The 23670-nt window shown below is 41.6% G+C and overlaps 3 protein-coding genes across 5 annotated transcripts in view; 2 read left to right on the top strand and 1 right to left on the bottom strand.

Annotated features, from left to right (window-relative positions):
• The window catches only part of furinb (furin (paired basic amino acid cleaving enzyme) b), an 80096-nt gene extending 70141 nt beyond the window's left edge, over positions 1–9955 (bottom strand). Inside the window, exons 1-2 of one of the 3 annotated variants that reach the window (XM_069701902.1) lie at positions 9460–9955; positions 148–427 (exon numbers count right to left, since the gene is read on the bottom strand). In XM_069701902.1, the coding sequence (XP_069558003.1) occupies positions 148–324 (177 nt within the window). In that variant the 5' untranslated portion in view covers positions 325–427; positions 9460–9955. Of the gene's footprint in view, positions 1–147; positions 428–9117; positions 9206–9459 lie in introns of those variants that run through there. The other 2 variants (XM_069701903.1, XM_069701905.1) reach the window with 2 other exon arrangements.
• Positions 9956–10672: 717 nt separating this feature from the next.
• Positions 10673–18713, top strand: accs (1-aminocyclopropane-1-carboxylate synthase homolog (Arabidopsis)(non-functional)). The gene is made up of 16 exons (XM_069701892.1): positions 10673–10794; positions 10967–11628; positions 11734–12488; positions 12574–12633; positions 12735–12805; positions 12936–13005; positions 13979–14045; positions 14677–14774; positions 14964–15041; positions 15247–15347; positions 15839–15928; positions 16036–16081; positions 16207–16348; positions 16741–16883; positions 17057–17210; positions 18248–18713. The coding sequence occupies exons 2-16, from the start codon at positions 10986–10988 to the stop codon at positions 18664–18666; spliced, it is 2937 nt and encodes a 978-aa protein (XP_069557993.1). The 5' UTR covers positions 10673–10794; positions 10967–10985; the 3' UTR covers positions 18667–18713.
• Positions 18714–18725: 12 nt separating this feature from the next.
• LOC138622819 (uncharacterized) lies at positions 18726–23089 on the top strand. Its single transcript, XM_069701891.1, has 4 exons — positions 18726–19864; positions 20000–20202; positions 21519–21710; positions 22151–23089. Exons 2-4 carry the CDS (start codon positions 20010–20012, stop codon positions 22462–22464), a joined length of 699 nt encoding a protein of 232 aa, XP_069557992.1. The 5' UTR covers positions 18726–19864; positions 20000–20009; the 3' UTR covers positions 22465–23089.
• The last annotated feature ends 581 nt before the right edge of the window (positions 23090–23670 follow it).

Genomic DNA, 23670 nt, shown 5'->3' with positions numbered 1-23670 from the left:
AAAGCTGTGTATGGATACAGCTTCAGGTGAAGTCATGTCGGCAGGTATTAAATATAAAAGAGACAAATGAAAACACACACATACAGTACATTGTATAATAGCTTAGTAATTGTAATAATAATACATTTTAATACAAGTAGAGCTTACATTGCCGTGGTTGATGAAACCATGTTCCCTGGCGATGCGGTCAGCTTCCCCTGGTCCCCCATTAATCTGGACAGCCCATGTGTTAGTGTAGACCTCTGCAGCATCAATCCTCTTCAGTTCAGCTGTCAGGAGGACAAGACCTGTCCATAAGAGCAGCAGGGCCACCCTGGCATCCATTAAAAGGAGAACTCTTCACAGGTCAGTCTATCCGTCCGTCCGTCACTGCTTCCCAGGCAGAGTGGGGCCGCTCTACCTCAAAGCAGCAAAGTAGAACAGTGGCCTAGAGATGAGAGGACAGAGCAAGCTATAAACAAAAACATGGCCTTCTTAACTGGGTCACTCTTGGGCTGGAATTACCTAGTGCAGATACCATTTCGAAAACAAACCAAAAACTTCTGCAAAAATAAACAGCACACCCACAGACCTCATCTTGCATCTAACATAGCTCACTATTTACTCAGAGAAAAAAAAAAAGCACATCTTAATAAGTGTGTGAAGGATAAATATTAGGTCAAAACAGACAAAGGCCCCACCAAAAACAAAATAATTTTTCAATACTTCTTCATTCTTTTTTTTTTTTTTACCTTAAAAAGGTAATGTATGATAATGATATACAGTAGGCTTGATGCTGCAATACAAGAAGAGCTTCGAGCAAACCAGTACACAACTAATGGCAATGAGAGAGGAGAAGCTTCAGAGGGAGAGGATATTTAAATTCTCACCCAGACACTGATTTTAATTTTATCATTTTCCAAAATGTATATTCAACCAACGACTGTTTGGGCATGAAAAATATGTTGAACTGCAGTTCAACATATTTTAATTGAATACTAAAATAATAAGCGTGACAAAAAGAACCATTATTTGAGCAGATGTTCAAACGAAAGAGATTTTCAGACTGGGACATTCTGCCAACCTTTGATTCGTAGCTCTTTGAGTCAAAGGAAAGGAGCCTGTAAGTCGCACATGAAAAGGAAAGCTTAAGGTAAGTTAACACACCGAATGAGAAGAGAGATGAGGTGTGGGTATCCGCTAAGTATATCAGTTCATCCTATAAAGATGAAGAGGAAGGATGTGATGCAGGCCTAAATGCCTGTCCTGACACACTGCTGATCCCACCAATTTGGCATCACAAAGCCATTCAGTGAGGCAATCCCTGACACACCACTAACTGATGGGAAAAGAAATTTCAACCTACTCTAAAGAGTTCGTTGTGCATTGAAATAATGTAAACCTACTGTGGTTATGTATGACTTCTGCTGTTGCTGTGGGAGGTTTCAAAATTCGCAGAAACTGGATTTCCAATATAAATTCCCTTAGAAGATACAGAAATGGAATTAGGATGATAGTTATTCTTTTTTTGAACAGACAATGACGGCAACCCCATGTCTGGCCAACACTTTAGAGCAAGATATCTTGACAAGTTTTACCCTAACCAGAGATACATGCAAAAGGTTAGGTTAGGTTAGGTTAGGTAGTTACTTTATTAATCCCAAAGGGGACATTTTTTTTCGCTACAGCAGCAATAAGATAATAATAGAATAATAGAAAAGCAATAAAATAGCAGTAAAAAATATAAAATATAAAATGCACAGTATATACAGTACAGTATATATCTATATATATGTTATATACAAACAACCAAGAAACACAGTCAACAGTGTTATTGTTAAAAGAAAAAAACTAAATGAAGTACTTTGGTCGGGCGTTGGGCCACCACAAGCTGCAAGAATAACTTCAACAGGTTTGGAAAAAGACTCAAACTCTGTTGGATGGCATTGTCTAATACCGCCAAATTCTCTAATAGGTGTTCAGTTTGGTTGAGATTTGGCAAAGGAGACACCCATCATCAGGGACCTTTAAATAGCCTGGAGACCCCCCCCATTGCCTTTAAAGCAGTTTTTTTTAGGATACTTGGCAGGTAGGCTGTTCCAAGCTTTTTGGAGCATGCTTTATCTCTTCATGTAATCCCAGACTGACTCTGATGTTGAGATCATAGCTCTGAGGGAGCCATACCATCTGTTGTTCTTGTCACGGAAAATTTGATGGATAGAATGACTGTACTATCTAAAGAGCAGTCTGGTAACACACCCTGTGCATCATAATAGTCAAAAACAGCACACAAAAAAAAAGCATAAGGCAGCACAAAGACTCCAGTTATACTAGGGGAACAGTTTGAGGATATGACGACATGTTAGTTCAGTACTCAAGCACATGTACCTAAAATAACCTTAGCCTTTACATACTCCTAGGAAACGGGGTTGAGATTTGTTGGCCTTTATTTTTGGATTGAACTTGGAAAACAAAGAAAAATCTTAAAAAGGTTCCAACTTTAGTGAGTGGCTCGATATTGATCGACCAGAGCTACTATAAGTATTGTCAAATAACTGGCCGTTTCCTGAGGACTTTAAAATGAAACAAACTCTAATTGAAAGAATGCCTATCGGCACTGGGCAATTTGCAGGAGGCTGTTGTTTTTGCATTAAGTTGTCCGTAAAATGCATTGTCCACAACTGCCATTTTTAAAATGCAGAAAATGCCCCCGTTCTTCATTCTCCCAAATAATTATCCCCTTCCCGGAGAGTTTCACGCAGCCGAACTATTCAACGAGAAGCTCACTGAATACGTCTGCGGCTTCGCAGATACATTTCGAGGTGGGTGTGATTTGAGCACAGCTAGAGAGGTGGTGGAAACATGACCAGGGGCTGTCACTCTTCCCGTGGAGCAATTCTTCTGTGCTCATTAGATGCTGGAGCCACAAAAACAGGAGCAGGGGTCTGCTGTCACAGAATGAATGGAGAAAGAGGGAGGAAGAGAGAGGAGAGGAGAGAGGGCCCCTCCCCCTGTACAGCATTGCTGAAAAATAACGAGCATATTATAAAACGACACCAAAAACACCTTATCTCAAAACACGGCCTGGAGAACAGTTACAACAAGAGGCTGCTTACTCTTACAATATACATCAAAGGCCTAAAACTCAGATAAAACTTTAATATTCAAATCACAAAAGAATTAAGTGTTTGAAATCTAAACTACAATGAAAATAGAAAAGCAGTTGTGTAACCTCCTTTGAGCTTAGCACCACACTGGAGTAAATTAACCAGTGGAAATGCAGAGTTGGATGAGTGGCCTGTTACAATAAGGGGACCACTTTGAATTGTTAAGTCAGTATCTTCTGTTTCAAATAACTGGGTGGGCGATATTTCCCAAAAAATATCCTAATCTATTTCATCGTAATCATGGCCCACGATCTAAGTTGTGGCAGTGTTTCGTTATTTTTAAATGCCCTGTAGACTATTGCCAGGCTTAAAATAACCTATTAATTTATCCATTTCTAAAACACAATATTGCATTAGAGAATTATACAGGTTTCAAAATGGTGATAAAAAAAACAAACGGTTAATTCGAAGCTCCAAACAGGAGCCAAAAGAAATAATCCTAAAATAACACTTTTCAAATATTCACGACACAAACAGAAAGGGTGGGAAAAATATACACACACACAATACTTGGTAAAATATAAACAACACAAATGCACTTTGAAAATGTAAAATGTCACACTCGCCAATAAGTTTTAAAAATTAAAATAGTATTCCCATTTCTGACTGTTGCAGTTATATGTCAACAACACCACTGTTGAAAAGAATAAAAAAAATACACCAACAACAAAATAGCATAACAAAGACTTACAATAGGGAAGATGTGGTTTAAACAGGGTAAGCCTTGTAACATTTATAAAAATAACAATCTTAAATGTCAACAGTAGTTTTCATTTAGTTTAAAAATTTGAAGTGTACAGTGCAAGCTCATCATTGTATCAAAACCAGCATCAGGAGCTGCTGTTAATATTCCCGAACATGAACAATTCTGTTATTTGCATTCTCTGTCATTTTGCTTTTTAAGGAGATTGAAAAATCACATTTGGACCTAAAAATTCAAAAGAATTTGTGAGTAAAATAAGTTGCTTTAATTGATGAGGTTTTGGAGTTGCCCTCTGGCAAATCAATACTATCATCTGTGCTGAAAACCCTTTCTGACTGTACACTGGTTGCTGGTATATAGAAGTAGGTTTTTGCCAGGCAACTAATCTGTGGAAAGTTTGCCTGGCGCACTCTCCACCACTCCAAGGCATCCACCTCACTGGTGGGGAAGAAGGTGGGCCTGTGGCTGTTGAGGCGCTCAATGCCTTGAAGAGTCTAGCTACAGTGTTCTTCTTCTTCTTTGTTGGCCCCTCAGCACTTTGTGCAGCAGATGGTGTTGGCAGCGATACTACAGTAACAGTGGATGCAGAAAAGAGGGCCCCCACCTCCAACATAGCTCTAATTTTAACCCTCTTTCTCTTCTCATCATCCATGTAGTGGAGCTCGAACCTGGGGTTAAGCTCGGGCTGCCATATCCAGCATGTCGTCTGTGTTTGGATCCTTGAGGCCGAAGTAATCAGTTAGAAATGGTTTCCTTGTGTGACTTAGAAAGGGCAGTGTCCTCAACATCCACCCTCAAGATAATCGTTTTCAACAGGATGAGCATGAGCCTAATATAAGACACACTCTCGTAGTCCCCACCTGACAGCACGTCTGTGAAATCTCTGAGAGGACTGAGAGCCTTCTTGACAGATTCCAAAACATCTATATCTTGCTATTTTGGCACAAAGTGCCTTGCTTTACTTTTTGCCTTCAGCACCTGTTGATTAGCTTTCTCCTGTTCCAGAACCCTTTCAGTCATCTTTACTCTGGACCCCTTTGCGTTGCACTCTCCGTGATCAGCTTCTGCTGAGACAGGCGGAGCTTAGTCTGAGCTTTCACAACATCCCTCTGCTGAACAGCTGAAAGAGAGGGTGCTGGTTTCTTTGCACTTTTTTTTTTGGAAGGGGGAAACACATGTTTCACAAAAAATGAATCATGGTCATATCCGAGGTTCAGAACTGATGTCTCTTTACAACAATTTAATCATTACGTCAATGATTTAAGTGAAAAATAATAAAGAGATTTTCTATTTTTAAAAAAAAATATAAATAATGAGTACTTGATGTGTTCATGATTCATATAATAATGGTTAATAATGGCTGAGTTGCAATGCCCTCACCATGTTTTCAACACTGTCTGTGGCCATTGCAAGTCATTTGCTCTTCACTGTGACTACAGTCCTCTGATGCTTCATTCAGGTTATAGAAAATGAGTTCCCTCGTGGTCTTCAGGCCAGTAATTAGGTTAAAGACATGCCCTCTTCAAATTCAAGTTACCGATAAAATGGATTGTGAGACTCAGGTATGGCTCAGATGTACGACTAGACCATGAGTCACTTGTCCATGCAAAAATAAAATCTGTTGAATTTCAGCAGCAATCTTCTGTTGGTATTTGGCATTCATATGGAGAATGGTGGAATTGGACAAATATTTACAGCTTAACAGCTCATGCGGCAGATCTTACATTTTTGCCATTTAAAATCCCACATTGTCAACAGCTTTAATAAGCCCCATATCCTTCGCTAAATAGAATGGGATCGCCTCAGTTACGTCCTTCCATTGCTTCCTGCTTTAGTCATGTTTATTTTCACTACTCAAACGATTCAGTCAAAGAAAACTCTGTTTTGTTTTTTCTCACGGGATGCCGAGGAGTGAGGTGGTGCCGCCCTGAATGAAGCACTGTCGGCACTGTCTTTTAGGGTGGATGAAGATGCTTGTTGTACTACCCCCAGAGAAGACCGACATCGCTCGACAAAGTTCACAGATAACTTTGACATGAAAAGTTCCAAACACTCAGTAGCCAAACCATTTCCATGCCCCTGACGTTGAATGTATTTTGGGCTCCTCATCCAACATGCTGCTGGTTATACCTCATAGTTGTACTGTTAAATGCATCACTTAAGAAGGAGTCATGTGAAGTAATTTATCCAATCAGCATAGCCATCCTGGAGGCTGCACCACTCGATTGGTTTGTCTACATAAGGCAGATCCACTAGTCAGTGATGTTATGTGAAGTTTGGACACTAAATAGGACACTAAATACCGTGACGTCTGCCATTTGCCTGGAAAGTAGGTTATTAATTACGATAATGATCTGAAATTGTCACGTCGCCCACCGCTGCTGCTGCTGAAAGACCTCTGAATGTCATTCAGTACGTCATAAAGAAAGCATCTTATTTTGATCAAGAATTTCTGTTATTCACAAAACACATTTTCACTTGTCGGACAGAAGAGCAGCAGCAGCGGTGGCACCAGGTAGCTCCTATCAAAACATTTTGCATCGACATTCTGTCTAGGAAATATATAATGAGCAAGCAAGCATCGACAGCTGAGGTGCCCTTGAGGAGCACACTTCACCAGTGAAGGTGTGCAGTCGATAGCAGGACAAGGCTTTGTTCCACAAACTAACCACAGAGTAACTCCTGTGCTTTGACTCCTCCTCTCTATTCTGCTACACTGAGAAGGGGGGTGGGGAGAGGATGGGGAGGGTTGATGGATCAGCCATACATCAACACTATATTAATTATAATTTTCATAACCTCATTGGGAAAGAGCCTGAAGACTTGGGGATTTAAGATTCATTATGAACCAGACTGCTGAAAATGGATTCTCATGCAAGAAGGTTTTGCATAATTCTTTTGTTGTACTAATATAAATGTAGTGATATCATTACTGTATCAATATGCTGTTGATATAATAATCATTATGTTGTCTTTTACTGATCTCACAGGTTTAATTCTAGTTAATACTTAAGGTCTAAACTGATCTGAATGTTATAGTTGCAGCTCAGAGATGAGCAGGAAGAACTCTATTGGCCACACTGGCTTACACAGATTGCAGTTGTAGCATACACATATTTTTTATAGGTTGCAAGAACTCTAACACTAATTTCAATTCACGTCATGCTGGCATTATTTATAGTTATTTATAATAGTTGATTAATTTTATTTTCGGTTCATTTCCTTCATATATTGTAGTTGTAGTTGCTGCTATCTTACACAGGAGCTTATTGCTCTGCTGTAAAATATCTGGCCGCAATATGTGTCTTTGTCAAAAGTCTCTAATGACCAGATTTGAGGGATTCTTGCCACACAGCTCACACAAAAAGCAATAACATCCAGTTGTTCACTATTTCTTTAATAACGCTCATATCTGCCTTAGCATTGAACTTGAAAATCCATTATCTGCAGCTGAGTGAAATGATTAATGAACGACTGGGCAATCTTTGCCAATAATAATTAAAACACCAACATTCACACAAATGCAGTCATATTATACATTTTATTGCAATGAGTCAAAGTCATTGCTTGAGACCAGAAAAATTGCCAATTTCATTTTCCTGCACCCTTCTGGAAACCACTTGAACCCCCGCTACGCCAGTGAAACAACCTAGGTGAGCAGCAGCAGAAGCCTAACGTCACGTGAGCATCTCCAGCAGTGCAAATGTGATGTATCTGGCATGTGCGCATTCAGTTTTCTCTCTTAGCATTTGAATAAATCTGGAGACACGTGATTATAATGTGACAAAATAACACACTCTTGATGGGGATGAACAGGCAATTTCCAATGGTAATGACAAGCACATGAAGCTGTGACAGACCATACTTTATGAAGCACTTCAGCTCTATTTCAAGCTGCTCACCAGCCAAATCAACACCCACTATGTGTTCTGGGCTGCCCTCTCACACAGCACCAAGGCACACAAACGAGCTGCAGCATTTGTGAAGTACCACTGACACAGCCAAGTGTCCTCTCCTGAGAGGTAAAATTGCTCCAGTGTGATTGGAAAACCTGGGCCACCGCGCAGGCATGTTGTGCTGTCAGGACAGCGGTGCACAGCTGGAAGTGAGCTGTACGGTGATCATCTGAGACACACTGTGAAGTGAGTGAGGATCGCCATGACTGAGTGCCACTAAAGCCTGATCCATCCTAGCGCCTGCTGTCTACGAGTTACACACAGATGGAAAAACCTGATAAACTGTTGTCTGGGGGCAGCAGCAATGTGTCCAGGAGAAAGAATCAATTCTGTGAGTAATGTCCCACAGAGAGATCCAACCCAGTTTTTACCCCCCATCTGAATCTTGGCATTGTTCCTTGTGTTAAACTTCCCCTCATCCACAACACTCTGTGCCCCAGTTTATATATGAGTTATATTGTTGACAGGTTTGTCTTCCTACTTCTTTCTCCTCCACTGCATTCCTGTTTTATACCTCTTATAAAATAAAATGTTTGCTCCCAACCAAGAGCTGAAGGATCATAAGTATTGTTAAACCCCAGTAACTCAGCTAGAAACTTGGTATTTAGAGTAAAAACCAATCCAACTTCCTATAATAAACATAAGAACAAACCCTTTTAATAGCTCTGATCTTGCACATGGCCAGAGCAAGATCTCGGCCTACCAAAGAGATGCGCAAAAGATTAGTTTTGTGGGGTAATCTTTGATGTTTTGAGATAGTGTAATCCAAATGAGAAGGATGCTGTGAGCAAAAGCTGGTGACCTTGACTTCCTCCCTTGTTCAGATCCTAGTGGGAGCGACGCCAGAGGTAAAAACAATATGAATCATAGGGCAAGAAAGGGTGAGTTATATCACTTAAGGCTTAGTTTTTTCCCCAGCTGGTTTGCTTTTCTTCTAACCGGCACACATGCAGTATTTAATGCCAGTGTGAAGAGAAATAAACGGGTAGCTATTCGAGAGCCAAACAATTTCAGCCTTGCCTAAGAGCCCCAACTAACTCAAATTAAATTCAGCAAGTCACATTTTACACAGATAAGCGCACTTGATGATGGGTTTTTAGCCTGTTAGGGCTTCGGGTGAAAAGTGAGAGAATCATTAAAAAAAAAAAAAAAAAAAAAAAAAAAAAAAAAAAAAAGCAAACGTAAGAGAGAAAGGAGAGCGTGGAAAGCAAATCATAAATCTGAATTAAACGAGTCAAACGATGCATGATGCAGAAAACAACATTGTAAATACAACAGTTAGAAAACAACAACAACAACAACAACATCTTACCAACAGTTAACTTCAAAGAAGAAGCGCTTCACGTCAAAGCTGGTCAATGATCTTGCCAGAAGGAGATTCTGGATATTACAGCAAAAGCCTGTTAATCCAGACTGGGGGCGGGGGGGGGGGGGGGCATCCACCTAAACTGGGAGGACTGGTGAGGGCTGCTGGCAGCGCCGGCAGAGACTTAATACTGAAAACGCTCTCCGCAAATACTCCCATTGTTCCCACCCACTCCGCCACAGCTCCCCTCCCTGCTTTGAACACATCAAAACTCGTGCGTTTCAATAAAAACTAATCAAAAAAAAAAAACCAACAACAACAACAACAATCAAGCAGCTGTCAAGTTACCTTTCAGCAAGTCAGACGCCAGTAAGGACCGAGACGTCATGCCTCCTCCTCCTCATCTTTTCCTCTTGTCCCTCCGGGCGGAGACTCCCCCCTTTCCTCCCCTGTGGTTTCGACTTTTACATTTAACCTCACGTTCCTTTCTTTACTTGGTCCAGAAGAATAGTTGTAATCTTATCTGCGCGCACCCATCTTGGTCCATGAAGTGCTGAATTTAACTGTCCCGTCCTGCTTGTTGAACCGCCACCAACTTGTCCATCGGCCACCACGGTCACATTTTTGCCAGTTAACTTCAACCGACGGCCGCCGGTAAATTTCTTTAACGGGTCCTTCTTATGGTTTCAGTCATTTCTTCTGCTTTGTTTGCTGTCCCAGAGTGCGTCCGCATTAATTCACACACGTGAAATAAATGCACGGATACAATAAATTAAAAAAAAAGAAAAGGGAAGGGGGATAAGAGGCTACATGCCAACACGATATAACGGCTCACTATTGGACCGAGATGACAACAAACTGCCACTAACCCTTTTCTTCAGGAAATACGTCACACTTGGAACCAAGCGGATTATCGTGTGTGCTCGATTTGGTTCACGGAAATAATCGAAAGGGGCGGTGTCATGTTTACGTCAAGTTAACCCCCCTTTTTTTTAATCGACAGTGCCAGTTTACACCTTTAAACATGCATTTATGTAAGAAAACAAAATCGTCTTTGGTGACAAAACCGTGATCCGCGATTTTCTAACAGTAAGGTTATGTTAAAAGCGTATAGTTTATTTTCAACTGCTGTTTGGATTATTTTATTGTTTAAAAAGAAATCCCGGGCCACGCCTGTGTACAAATCGCGCACACCTTCCCAGTTTTGAATCGCGGTATGTGGTCGCCATCTTCCGGGCATAGTCTGGACGCGCACACACACACACACACACACGAACAGAACAGCATGCCGCACGGCAGAGGGGGCCATAACACAAAGCCCTCAGTCCGACTAACTCGCATGGTTGTGTCTCCACCGTCAGAGCCTGGTCTAAGTGAAAAGCAGCCTGCTTCCAGCAGCTCCTCCGCTAACACGGGCCAAAGTTATCCCGGAATAAGGACAGCACGCATGTGCCGTCAACCCGGATGTAGATATGTTTGTGCGCGTCAATTCCCCCACCTCTCCCAAGTTGTGACTAATTTGCTGTGAGGAAGTATTATATTTTAGCGCAAAGCTTTTGCCACCCCGAACCTGTCCGAACCGGGTTAGCCAGCCGCGACATGTGTCGACCGACGTGGACGTCACACCGGTGACAGCTCCCTACCACGGTGCGTGCGTACGAAGAGCTGCACTTTTGATTCACGGTGAGAAAAACCGTAGTGGGTAAAAAAAAAAAAAAAAAATATCGTGCATATATTTTCTGTTGTCATAAACTACGACCTTAGGAATGCATTAGAATCTCCTTGGTGATCCTGTAGTTTACTAGACGGCGGTAGGCTGCTCGTTGCTTCCTTTAAATCTCGCCCCGTGTTGCAGAACACGTCCTGGAACTTCGATGATGGACTTTCGCGGGAGGAGGCACGAGCGAGGCAGCAACTGGACCGACCCGGAGATAGTGGAGCTGCTCCAGCTGTGGTCCGACGAGTCGGTCCAGATAGAGTTGGAGAGCTCATTGCGCAACCAGCGTGTGTTTGACCGCATTGCCCACATTCTGCGCGAAAAGGGCATCTACCGCACGGGTGACCAGTGCAGGGAGAAGATCAAAAAGATGAAGCTGGAGTACCGCCGCATTAAGGACAACCATAAAATGAGGTCGTGGAAGTTCTATGACGTGATGGACAGGGTGCTGGCGAACCGACCGGCTATCACCTACTCCTCCCTGGGCGGAGCTGTCATAGCTCAACAGGTGTTTCAGAGCCCCGGGGTGCCCGACGCATACCTGCAAGGAGTTCAAGCAGGCGCTTTTGGTCCTACTTCCTCTGGCGGGTTTCTGTTTGGCCAGCCTCCTAAAGCTGGAGATCCACTGGATATCAAATGTGAAGATGTTGAGGACAGCATGCTGAACTCGGGCGTTCCGCCCCCTGAGATGTACTATGGATCTGGAGATGATCAGGAAACGGATGGACAGTCTCTGCTGGGGCCAGAGGACACACTGGGTCGAGCAGAGAGCTCAACAAATACAAGAATCTCACCATCAGGTTGTCAGTCCAAACGCTAACATTATTATGAGCAATGTTATCATCAGCATAGTATTAAAAACAGACAGCTAGTTGAAATGTTTATCCTCTTCTTTATATTCCCAGGCTTTAGTGACCTGAACATTGCCGGCTCCACAGCTGCCGCCCAGGCTGTTGGTGCTCCAGTGGCACAGGGCACATCTGACCAGCCCTGTAAGGAGAGATCTCGTCCTCAAACCTCTGTGAGACAAAGGAAGCGACGGCGGGGTGGCAAAACATCTTGGGCCCACGGGGGTGGCGGCAGATGTGGTGGTCAGGGGAGCCTGGATAAAGCCCTGGCATGCCTTCTGAACTGGCAGCAGTCTGCAGAGGAGCGTCTTCTCTCCCTGGAGGAGGCGCGGCTGGAGAGAGAGTTGCAGGCGGAGGAGCGCAGGGAGGAGCGGGAGGAGAGGAGGGCAGAACAGGAGCGCCAGCACGAGCTCCGCCTGTTCAGCATGCTGACGGGGGCGTTGTTCGCTGTCAGACAGGTCGCTCCAACTGCAACACCGACCGACCCCTCCGTCTCACCCTCAGCTCATCCGTCACCTTCACTGATGACCACAACAGCCCCCTCTGTCTCGTCATCTTTATCTCAGCAACCTTCGGAAGCTCCCGCAGCACAGGTTGTTTCCGCTCAGGAGACAGAGAACACACAGCCCAAGTCTGTCAAAGGCTGCAACATATCTCGGAACATTTTGGCAACGCTGACGGGTGGAGAAACCCTTGGTCGCAGTGTGTACCTGTCCAACCGTGGTAACGGCATCCGACAGCATCAAGGCATTCTCCAGGAGGGCTATGCCCAATATGGAGCGGACAGACACCACGACACAGAAAACCCTGATGTAAGTGAGCGCCATTCTCGTCGCTGGTGCTGAACCGTCTGATATCAAGAATGACACTGTAACGAGGCCTGTTTTCTGTTTCCAGGGTATAATCAACATGGGTACCAGTGAGAACAAACTATGCTATGATCTTCTTCACACACGGGTACTATAAATATTACAGTATTATGGTATCATGCTTCAGAGTGCAGTCTACTCTAATATGTGTCAATAATCATAAATAATTTCATTTTCCTTCTGCTACAGTTGACCAAGCCCGACATGCTACATATTGACCCATCCTTGTTGCAGTATTCAGACTGGAGGGGACACACTTTGTATGACCTTTTTTTTTTTTTTTTTTTTTAATTTTAAGAACCACTTTTGTTTTGTGACTCAAAGTAAACATTTTACAGTAACCTTTCCCAGTTAACCTTCTGACAGCCTTTCCATTTTGTTCTTTTTCAGCCTGAGAGAGGTCGTCGCAAAGTTTCTGACTCACTTCTGCAATTCTCCAAACCCACTGAAAGCTGACAATGTGAGTGACGAATATTGCTTGTATTACTGGAATTCAACTAATATGAACAGTGCACTGTAAGTAAGACAACAGCTACAATCATTTGAATATATTAAAACCTAAGAGAGTTTGGGGAGTGTGTATATAAATAGCAGAGATAAAAATGTAAAAGCTTACAATTATTCACACACTATTCTGTGTGTGTAGTGACAACGTTCTCGCACATCAGAGTATTTACCTTTTTCTCCACAATATGTCAGAGGGAAATCTTAACACTTTTTCAACATTTATATAATGACTGTAGATAGTGGCCACTTTGTATATTAAGATTTGTTCTCAGCATATTGTACAAAAATATAATGAATCTCCAGGAGTTTAAACCACTGAAATGTATTTATAAAAGGAACCATTCATCAAAATGACTAGTTGCACTTTTGACTCTTAATTACTTAATAATTGATCATTTAATAATTTAAATAATTATTTGCTCTAAGGCAAGAAAAAGTTGACCAACACTTTTCATGTCGGTTACATCGTGGTCTTATCCTTTTAAAGTTATTAAAATACATTTTCCACCGCAGACAAATTTTGTACTCGTGTAATCTCCGAGATATTTCTAAAGAAGATTCTCTTTCTATAATTGATAGAGATATCCAGTAAATATGTAATTACTGACAATAAGGCTTGTCTTTTTTTTTTCTTTTTTTTTTTTACAGTTTTATACTGCTGCTACAGACGACACTGAATTATAGCCTTTCATTATCAGATTTGATAGCAATGGATCCAGATCGTTTATTTGAGACACTCACTAATGACTATAAAGATGCCAAATGTATCAATTGAACAAACATAATTTTTAGGGTGACCAATTTAATTAGCAGATGTAATGAATGGCTGTTTTAGTAGGTGGATGAATTTGTAGCATATTCATCAGGCTTCCTTCTGTGCTCCTTAATTGGGTCTTTCATAATGCTGTGGATGTGTGTTCCTTCAGGTTGTGGTGATGAATGGCTGCGGTTCCCTCTTCTCATGTATTGCTGCAGTGATTTGTGACCCCAAAGGTTGGTTCACAAATACATTGACACACAGAACACACACAATACACGTATACGAATACAAATGTGTGTGTGCTATAGAGAGAGGAAATGGAGCCAAGTTTCTACTTTGCTTGTTAATTATTAAACACAATGATGATGGTACTAAAGAGAAAAGGAAAGATTTAAACAATTTACAGTTATTTAGGCAACTGCATAAACTGCATAGTCTTTAAGGCTACTGCAGGCAAGTTCTCATTTTAAGCGATGTAGCATGTCTGTTTTGCCCAATAACTACCTTAATATAAAAATGATAAGCCTGAGAGGCAGCCCATATTCACCTATTTACTACCAGCTTGGATCACTAAACCACAGTAAGTCATTCATTTGTGCTCATTTGCGTAGCAAAATGAGATTAGCAAATGTAGCTCATTTGAGAATTTGCTCACACTTCAGCCATGAAAATTACCACTAATAACCTAAAAAGTATCCAATATCCTTCATTTAAAATGGTCATATATATGAATATCTCGAATGAACATACGGTTTATCATATGTGTGTATATTTTTTAAAAATAAGGAGTCATTTATAAATTGTCATTTGCAAGAAGATGAAATATGTGTGCATTTAGATGTGGTTTTTTTTTTTATGTTGTAGATGCCATTCTTATTCCTACTCCTTTCTATGGCATTATCACTGAAGATCTGCATCTGTATAGTGGTGTAAAACTCTTCCATGTTCCTCTCGATTGTGAGGTAGGAATACAAAACCACATTTACTTGCAGTAATGTTGTGTTGGAAATGTTTGTTAAATGTGTGGGTTTTTTTCTTCTATTTTGCATTCACCTTTCCATCATGTGAGGTCATACAGTAGAGTAGAGTTTTGTCAGCTCTCCCGATCGGATGTTGATGTGCTATTTTTTATTTTTTTCTCTTATTTATAGGCTGATGGCAAAGACGGCCGACCCTTCCACCTCACTGTAGGGAAACTAGAAGAAGGTCTGAAAAGGGCTAAACAAGAGGTAACTCATAACAGTATGTGTTGCCAAGCACTTCCCTGTAATGAATATTTAAAGAAGGACAGAATCACTCCAGAAATGTTCGGGCAAAGTTTATGTAAACGTTCTGAATGCTCTACTTTTCTCAGAGATTTGTTTTTCCAGCTTCATCTCTGTGGACTGTGAGGATACAGTTTATATTTACTTCGCACCTGACTGTTTATTTAAGGGGTTGACCATTCGAGCTGTGATCCTGATGAACCCCCACAACCCTCTGGCTGAGATCTACACCCTCAAGGACATGATTGCCTTCTTGGAGTTTGCCAAAAGGTATGTTTGCCCAGCTATTATCTCACGCTGTGGCCAAATACTGTAATCCCCCTGGTCTGCGGTCCTGTGGTTCCTGTAAGCACTTTGCCAAGTCACTGCATACAGTTCCCACTGTGATCTCTTTTATTTTGCAGCACTGTCCCATGTGTGGAATATCAAATGCTCTTGATAGAGTTTTATCACCTTGCCTAACCATCAGCATATTGTCAAGTGCAGCCATGTGCCAAAGAGTCTCCTGCATCGTCTATTGTTTCCTAAATGATCTTGCCAGAGTAATTCCCTTCACAGACCCTTGCAGCCACTGAGCTGTTGTAACCATAAACTATGGTGCTTTTACTCTGATGAAGGACGTTGAAGGAACCATTCTGCTCTAATGTTGCCTTTTCTTTGACATAAACAGTCACTAACACTATAGAACCGAGACTTATTAAAGCTGCACTGAAAATATGTGTATAACTATACGATCTTTCTGCCCCTCGTTTCCTGTGTAGACATCAGCTCCACGCCATTGTAGATGAAGTGTACATGCTGACGATCTTTGATGAATCTGTCACCTTTCACAGTGTCCTCAGTATAGACAGGTACGGCATGAACCTAACATCTACATGATTACTCTATTAGACCCTTAATCATTACATTTGCAGCTGAAGACATCCTCTTATCGCCTAATGATGTCCCCTTATTTCAGTTTGCCCGACCCGCAGAGGACACATGTAATGTGGGGAATGAGTAAGGTACGTTCTGTGCTGAGCTCTGACAATGTGAGCCTGTCAGACTTTTTATATCCGCTGACATTACAGTAAAAGTTTTTCTCCAGCAGGTGTTGTTCCCTCACAGTTCTTTTTCTTTCACTTTCTAGGACTTTGCAATGGCAGGTATCAGAATAGGCACTCTGTATACTGAGAACAGAGACCTTGTGGAGGCTTTGGCTCAGCTTGGCTCCTTCCATGGTATCCCCGGGACCTCCCAGCACCAGGTTGCACAACTGCTTCAGGACAGAGGTACAAACCAACCTTCATGAGCGTTTTCGCAAACAGACTGCAGCAGTAATGTCATATTTACCATAAACACAACTGGGAAAATAATCCTAACATTCAAAACAGGGCAGAATTCCCAATCCTATAATCAGCTGTCTGTACACAAAGCAAGCAGTTTGTATGCGGGCGAGTTTAGATTCACAAATGCGAATTATTTTTGTTGCAAGCTTTTCAGCAATTCAAACGTGTACTTCCCAGTGCTTTCCCTGCTTCCAAGAAATATCACCCCATCTTCTTGGCTTCCTCTGACATGACAGGAGCACAGCATGGGGTTCTGCTGCGCCTCAGGCTGTATTAAGACTTGTAACATTTAATTTACACCGACCTATTAACGCTTCAAATCCCTAATGTTGTAGAGTGGATCAGTGAGGAATTTTTGCCTGAGAACAGAAGCAGACTGAAAGCAGCTCACAACTACCTGACCGGAGAGCTGCTCAGCATGGGCGTCCCCTACCTGCACAGGCCGGCAGCACTGTACGTCTGGGCTGACCTCAGAAAGGTAACAAGAGCAAAGTCTGAGTAAAATATCATTCCATTTTAACTTGTGCATAGGCAAATGTTGATCAAACAATCAATTTTGTTTTGAACTCTACAGTCCCCTCATTTCTTGAAAACGATACATGTACATTTCTATAGGCTGTGTATGTCACTTCTTTGTGTCTGTGTTTGTAGTACCTCAGACAGTCATCGTTTGAAGAGGAGTTGTCTCTGTGGAGGCGTTTCCTCAGACACAAAGTGGTGTTGAGCTGTGGCCAAGCGTTCTCCTGCTCCACGCCCGGGTGGTTCCGCATCGTCTTTGCAGACCAACAGCACCACCTTCAGCTCGGTCAGTCTGTAATGCATCACTCACGACACACACTGTTTCTTCATTTTTAAAACGTTCTATGCCAACTCAATAGTTCAATTACTCTCCGTCTCTAATTATATATTGGTAAGGAATGTGCTGTTGCCAGTTCACCTACCAGCTCAATGCTGACGTAGCGAAGAACCACATGTGAAAAACAACCCTGCAACATGAATTGACTCGGCAACATTTTTTATTTCACCTATGTGTTTCAGCATAGGGCCTTCATCATTACTCATGCTGTAGAGAATGAGTAAAAATAAAAACCTATATATGCTCTAAAGGAAGGCTTAATCAGTTATCAAATAACAGATTATGCAAGGATTGGCAGCCTCCAAAGAATGCTGCACCCCCAGCCCTGAGCTTTCAAAATTTAAGGATTCAATAAAATAAAACAAAAGCAAGGAATATCTCAAAGTAACTAAATAAAACGGGAATCATAATAACAATATAATAAAAAACAATTATTGATTATTTCTCAATTGTAAAAATGAGTATAAAAGTCTGATGCTAAATTCTTTATGCATTCCCCTTCAAACTTTAATTTCTGAAATTGTAACACCTGACAGCTTTTCTTTTTCTTTTTTGCATCCTAAGTAAGTTAAATAAACCCCTCTTGGTCTGAAACTAACCAGATCATTTCCAATAAAAGATAAATGCTTGGTTTCTGGATATTTAATGTCTCCTGTTTTATACTGTGTTGTTCTTTTTCTGATGGCTATATTTTCACTGATGAAGCCCCAGTGCTGGAACGTTTTGAAATGAAAAGAATCTCCTGTGAGTCGATTAGTGCTTCCGAGTTATGTAATGAAAAGTTTATATCTATTTTTTAAGTTTTCAAATGTGTTGTTGTTGTTCCCTCTAATTCCCATATTGATTGATGAGACCATATATATGTTTTCATTTATTTAGTCAATGGTTTGTGTTATTCTGGCTCATTTTCGGCTCCGTATTGTATACAAGGTATTGATTGGATAATAGTTACTGGCTTGTTCTGGTAATGTTTCGTGTCATTTCAGGCCTAAAGCGAATTAGGGCGGCTTTGAAAGAAACGGAAGAAAATAGGACCAGCCCTGATTCACACTCCACCAAAGAGACCATTGAGGAGAGCAAAAAGTCAGTGAAAGAGGACAGTGCAGACTCAGACAATGCTGCGATTGTCAATTCAACATCATCACCCCAGAGCAAGTCATCAGACCAACTGAAGGAGAGGGATAGCCCCGTTCCTGACACAGCCTCGCTGGCCACTGAGGAGTTTGTGTTGCTGGACTGCCAAACATCCAAGCCCGCAGAGAGTCTGGATTCGCTGATTGGTACTCTTAGGCATCAGATCCGTTCCTCTGATTGGCTGGAGAAAAACACTCCGGAGCTCTCTGCCGGGGAGGACCCAGAAATTCTTGATGTATTCAAGGCCCTGCTGCAAAGAGCCAGAAAGTAAACTTAAGATAAACAGGCAAGAATGTAGCGGCCAGATTTCGAGAGGCAGTACTTGGGATTAAGAGGAGAGGTTTTGAAAAATAATGTATTAAAGGCCAGGAAGTAAGAGCAAGACGGAGTACCTCTACTATATGTGTCTGGAGGCCTTGTTGTTATGCTGCTATGGGAGATTGCCTTGTTTTTTTTTAAACCAGAATAAGATTTGTGTTAATTGACTCATATTCTAAGTGAATGCCAAATGTAAGTCGACCAAGATCAGTCACGTTCATCTCTCAAATATTATAAGTTTCTTATCGCATAAATTGTACATCTTTATTTTGGTTGTATGCAATTTATTTTATCAGAATACTTTCTGTAAAGTTAATGAACTGTGAACAAAGAAAGGAATTGTGTCTTTGCTTCAATATCTTTCAGTCAGAGTATATCTAAATCTGCCCCAGTTCAATTAATTAACCTCTCTAAGAGTTATCTTACACATTTATGTTTTTTTTTCTTAAGATATAGAAAAGGTTATTTTGTGCGCAACGTGATCGGCACGAATTTCAGCAACCTTTTTTTAAACTTTAGTTTGGGTGGGCTGTGGGTTGCTGTTCCGTTGCAACAAAGGAAAGCGAAGGGGGCGGTATTTGGGTGACGAAGAGGAGAGTTTAAAAAAACGTTATCAACCACAACACAGTAAGAACTTCAGAGTGGGATTTCCTATGATGTGTTGTCATGCATATTGACCAAATGACACCCCCCACACAGTTTCAACATGACATAAACAAATGTCCGAGTTCTATTCTTGAAATATCAAGGGGTTTTAGACTTTTGAAATTCCCTTTAACATCCACTTTTCTTTAGCCCCTTTTGCTTATCATCAGCCTGACAAACATCCTCAAATATTGAATGGCAGTTGCTGGAGCTTTCACTTTCTCTACCGTGTGGAAGTCACAGTGGAGAATTCTAGGGGAATCTTCACTGCTGGCTGGGGGAGTTTCCATTACTGTAGAGGTGGAGTTACTCCGAGGGGTCTGATCTGTGGGTAGATGCCTGTGGTCATGAACAGTACAAATCGTAATATGTCAGGGTCGTAAAAGTGTTTGTACAGTAGTGTTAGAACAGCGGTAAACACTCCTTCACTCTAAACCCTGATATACTTGTACGGACTTAAATCTGATCTTAGTTCCTGACAGCTTTATTCCTCACTGAAAACAAAGGTAAGACAGAACTTTTATGCTTTCTTAAAGCCAAATTTTTTATAATCTGAATAGTTACGAGACAGATATTCCTTATGCCACCAAACTTCAGTAGACCCTAATTGTACTCCTGTTTTCCCCATCCCTCTCTTTCAGTGGTGTAGAAATGAAGTTTCTTGAGCTGGGGGACTCCATCAGTCGCTTCAGGCTTGGTCAGTCCTGTTTGGGGTTTGCAGGTTGCCTGTTTGTGTGCTATGCAGTCTGTACACCATTCTGGCTGAAGGACAGGGGACTGTGGACAGAGTGGAATACCACCAGAAGTGACCAGACGAATCGTAAAGATGATCTTGTCTTCAGTGGTGAGTAAAAAGCTGCGTTCACCTCTCTAACACCTTTCTGCAGTCAGCAAATCTAATTTATCATCTGTCTAAAAGTGTCACTCTGTTAAGTTAAAGGTCTGAATGGATGGGGTTAGGGAAGACAGCATATTTAATGAGGCATAAATATGTCTTTGCTTTTCTAAATTGATAAGACACTGCTTTTGCCAGAAATCAGACTTGAGAGGATTTATTTTACTCCTCTGAATCTCGAGTGGAATCCATATCAAAAAGAATATTTGGCAAAATGCTGGGTTACAGAAGAGCTTCTCAGCAGAGGAAAACAAGTTTGAGCTTGCTCTCCTTCTGGAGAATTGCATTCCTGGTATCTGCTGAAGCTATCACATCTGGCTGAATGAAAATGAGCTGAAATGTTTGTGCCGAAAACCAAATCTTTGTCAGTTAAATCTAGTTTCTTATTGCTAAAGAGTAGCTCTCCAGTTAATATCTTTTTTTTGTCATTTTCATCATGAATCTCTACTCTCACTACTTGTGTTAATACACATATATGCAGCAAGCTAATGAGGCACCTCCAAAGAGATTGGCTTTTTAAGTTTTCACTAAGCTGTTTTTAAACATGACATTAAATTAGAAAAAAAAAGTTACACTAACAAGACTGCCCCTAATGCCTGGAAGAAACAAACTATAACCAGCCAACATTAAGTTTAAATATAGTGCAACATTATTAAATCCAAGAGAGAAAAAAAAAGAACTCTCAGCCCAGCAGTTATCAATTCAACTGTTAGCTAACCTGCTTGGCTGTGTGTTGATTTAGCAACACGAACATCAGACAGGTTGCTCAACGGCCATAAACACACAAAGAGCTCACCTGACGATCACAAGACTGGTATAATACTAAGTGTACCGTCAGCTAACACTCCAGCATAGATGTCTAGGCACTCAATAAAATATACATGTCAATACTTGCTTGATCACAGATAATGGAAAAGTGGTGGGTGATGTGGAACGGCGCCAGTTATGGTTGCAACCACAATGAGAACACCTGCAAACAAGTCAAAAAACACAAAAATAAGTCACTGTTTTCTTCCAATGTTCTGTTTTTATTGCACATACACACTTTCAGAAAGAATGCAGTGGGAGGAACGCTCCATTTACACAATAACTACTCTAAAAGTCCATGAACACTCCTCGTGTCAGAGGCATGGACATGTGGGGGCATCCAGGGGACTGTTTTCATCATGCTGACTAATTAATAGAGACATCATGTGAAACGTGAACATCAAAGTTAATCATTCTGATCTTGGACCTTCTGTATGTGTCTGTTGTTTTGTCTCCAGCCATGGAAGCAGAGAGAGTGTTTGGAGTTATTTCCTTCCTGATGGCTGTGAGCACTGGTGCTCTGTGCCTTGTGTTTGCCCTCTGCTGGACATCTGAGACGGTGCGTTCCTACTCCAACACTCGCTCCCTCCTCATGGCAGGACAGGCACTCTACCCCACCACCCTGCTGCTGCTCACCATGGCCTCCACAGGTACGGATCAGGACACACACGCCACGCACACACACACACACACACACACACACACACACACACACACACACACACACACACACACACACACACACACACACACACACACACACACACACACACACACACACACACACACAATTTTGTGTTTCACTTTAATACACTGTTGTTGTTGTTTTGGGAGTTTTAAAATAACATGTACTTGGTTGGGATAGTTCATGTCAAAGCCACACCGACAGGAATTCTTTCATGTACTGCTCATTTACATACCCTGCAGGCCAGCAGTTTTTAAAGAGACTTTTTTACTTTCTTTGGAATTGCAGTTCATTATCATACAAACTCTTTTCTAAAGCTCCAGGCATGTAATAATTGATCTTAATGACTTTTCCCTTTTTGTAGCAATGTACTAGATGTGACTAATTGTTCTCACTTGTCTACAGGTTTCTTCTTCCTCCTGAGCTGGTCTTTTTTCACCCATCAGCACCTAGAAGAGATCCGCCAGGACTTCTCCAGCCTTGGCTCCTCCTACTGGCTGGGGGCTTTAGGTTGGATCCTGCTGTTGGTCGTGGAGGCGATAGTCTTTATCGCCGAACAAATTATTGTGCCAGACATCTTACCTGACCTCGAGAAGGCTGTGGAGTCGTGGCGGATATCCTCTCAATTTGAGGCGGCTAAACGGTCTTTCAGCGAAGGTTATTACCCAGCCAGCACCAAAAGCATCCTGGCTCCAAAGAGGTATACGTCAGTACCTTGAATGGAAAGTCAGAAAAAGAATATGAATACATACAGACACAATTTGACCCACTGTGTTAAGTGTTGGCTGGAGGAATTAGGATTCTCTGAATCCTGAAAGTCAGCTGGATTGAATGCTCCAGGCTTCTGCAGGGCTGATTGTGGAGATCGTTGCCCAGTTTTCTTTTTTCAGCATGAACTGAAATAAAACAAAAACACACTAAGGACCAACAATATTGACTACAAAACTGGGCACTAAGTGCAAGATCACAACTGTTTACTGACAAAGTGAAGTGTAAACTTGTGTTTGGACAGTTCTGAGGTTCATAAGGTTTTGTTCAGCTCCTCGGCCAGGACCAGATCCAGGTATGGAGGGGCTTACGAGCTGAATGTAAACACTGCCACAAAACATTCAACTATTGCCTCATCCTGAATATTTCAGTAGGTGCTGCAATGGACTTGATGAATGTTAAAATAGTGCCATCTTGTAATGACCATGTGGGACTTCAAACATGTAAAGAAACATGGCTACTGGTAAATGTTTTACTCTTATTTTTGTAGAAATGTAAGCTAAGATGACTGAATGTTTTATATATGGCACATCATAAATCCTACAAAATGGCAAATAAACTTTATGTTGCATGTGACTATATTGTTTCATTAAAAGCAAAGAATTGGAGCAGTCCTGTTGTCCTACTGATGGTGAGTAATGTGGAAAAAGGAGGAAAATTGCACTTTGCACAACATCTATGACCATCCCTTTGTTTGTTGTTCAAGTATCCCATGGTCAGTTCTCACTTAGCAGTCATTTGGTTACAGCGCTCAGTACCAGACAAAGGTTTGGGAACACCTCACGGCCTTTTCTTTATTTCTATCATGTTCAACAAAACTTAGTGTTTGTGGTACCATCAGCTGTCCACACTCTATGCTAGATACTGACGAAGCAAGCTGCTATAAAAGTTTTCAAAAGTTTTCATCCTATAAGATGACCAGTCTTAAAAACAACAACTCTTATCTGACAAAAGGGACCAACAAGAGCTCAATGGCTCACTGTTTGGACAACTGCCCAGCAGGACTTGCATGGTTAGCGAAGCAGAACTTTTGCCAGCCAGTCCTACATCTGTCTCCTTCATGAAACACTTACCTCATACATTTATCCCATACAGTCCCTGGTTCTGCAGAGCTTTTGGACCACCAGAAAACAGACTTCCGCCAATGTCGTTATTTA

Source organism: Brachyistius frenatus, unplaced genomic scaffold, assembly GCF_029030835.1.
Source record: "Brachyistius frenatus isolate BFR_SWC_R1_liver_20210118 unplaced genomic scaffold, ASM2903083v1 Contig_39, whole genome shotgun sequence".
Taxonomy (NCBI): Eukaryota; Metazoa; Chordata; class Actinopteri; family Embiotocidae; genus Brachyistius; species Brachyistius frenatus.
The sequence above is the reverse complement of the archived record's forward strand: the minus strand, read 5'-3'. Positions and strand labels throughout refer to the sequence as shown.

Coding starts and splice junctions, on each gene's coding strand:
- accs (XM_069701892.1), top strand. CDS start 10,986: ATGATGGACTTTCGCGGGAGGAGGCACGAGCGAGGCAGCAACTGGACC. Junction 14,775..14,963: donor ATGTTCCTCTCGATTGTGAG/GTAGGAATACAA, acceptor TCTTATTTATAG/GCTGATGGCAAAGACGGCCG. Junction 17,211..18,247: donor ACAGCACCACCTTCAGCTCG/GTCAGTCTGTAA, acceptor GTGTCATTTCAG/GCCTAAAGCGAATTAGGGCG.
- LOC138622819 (XM_069701891.1), top strand. CDS start 20,010: ATGAAGTTTCTTGAGCTGGGGGACTCCATCAGTCGCTTCAGGCTTGGT. Junction 20,203..21,518: donor AGATGATCTTGTCTTCAGTG/GTGAGTAAAAAG, acceptor TTTTGTCTCCAG/CCATGGAAGCAGAGAGAGTG. Junction 21,711..22,150: donor GCTCACCATGGCCTCCACAG/GTACGGATCAGG, acceptor ACTTGTCTACAG/GTTTCTTCTTCCTCCTGAGC.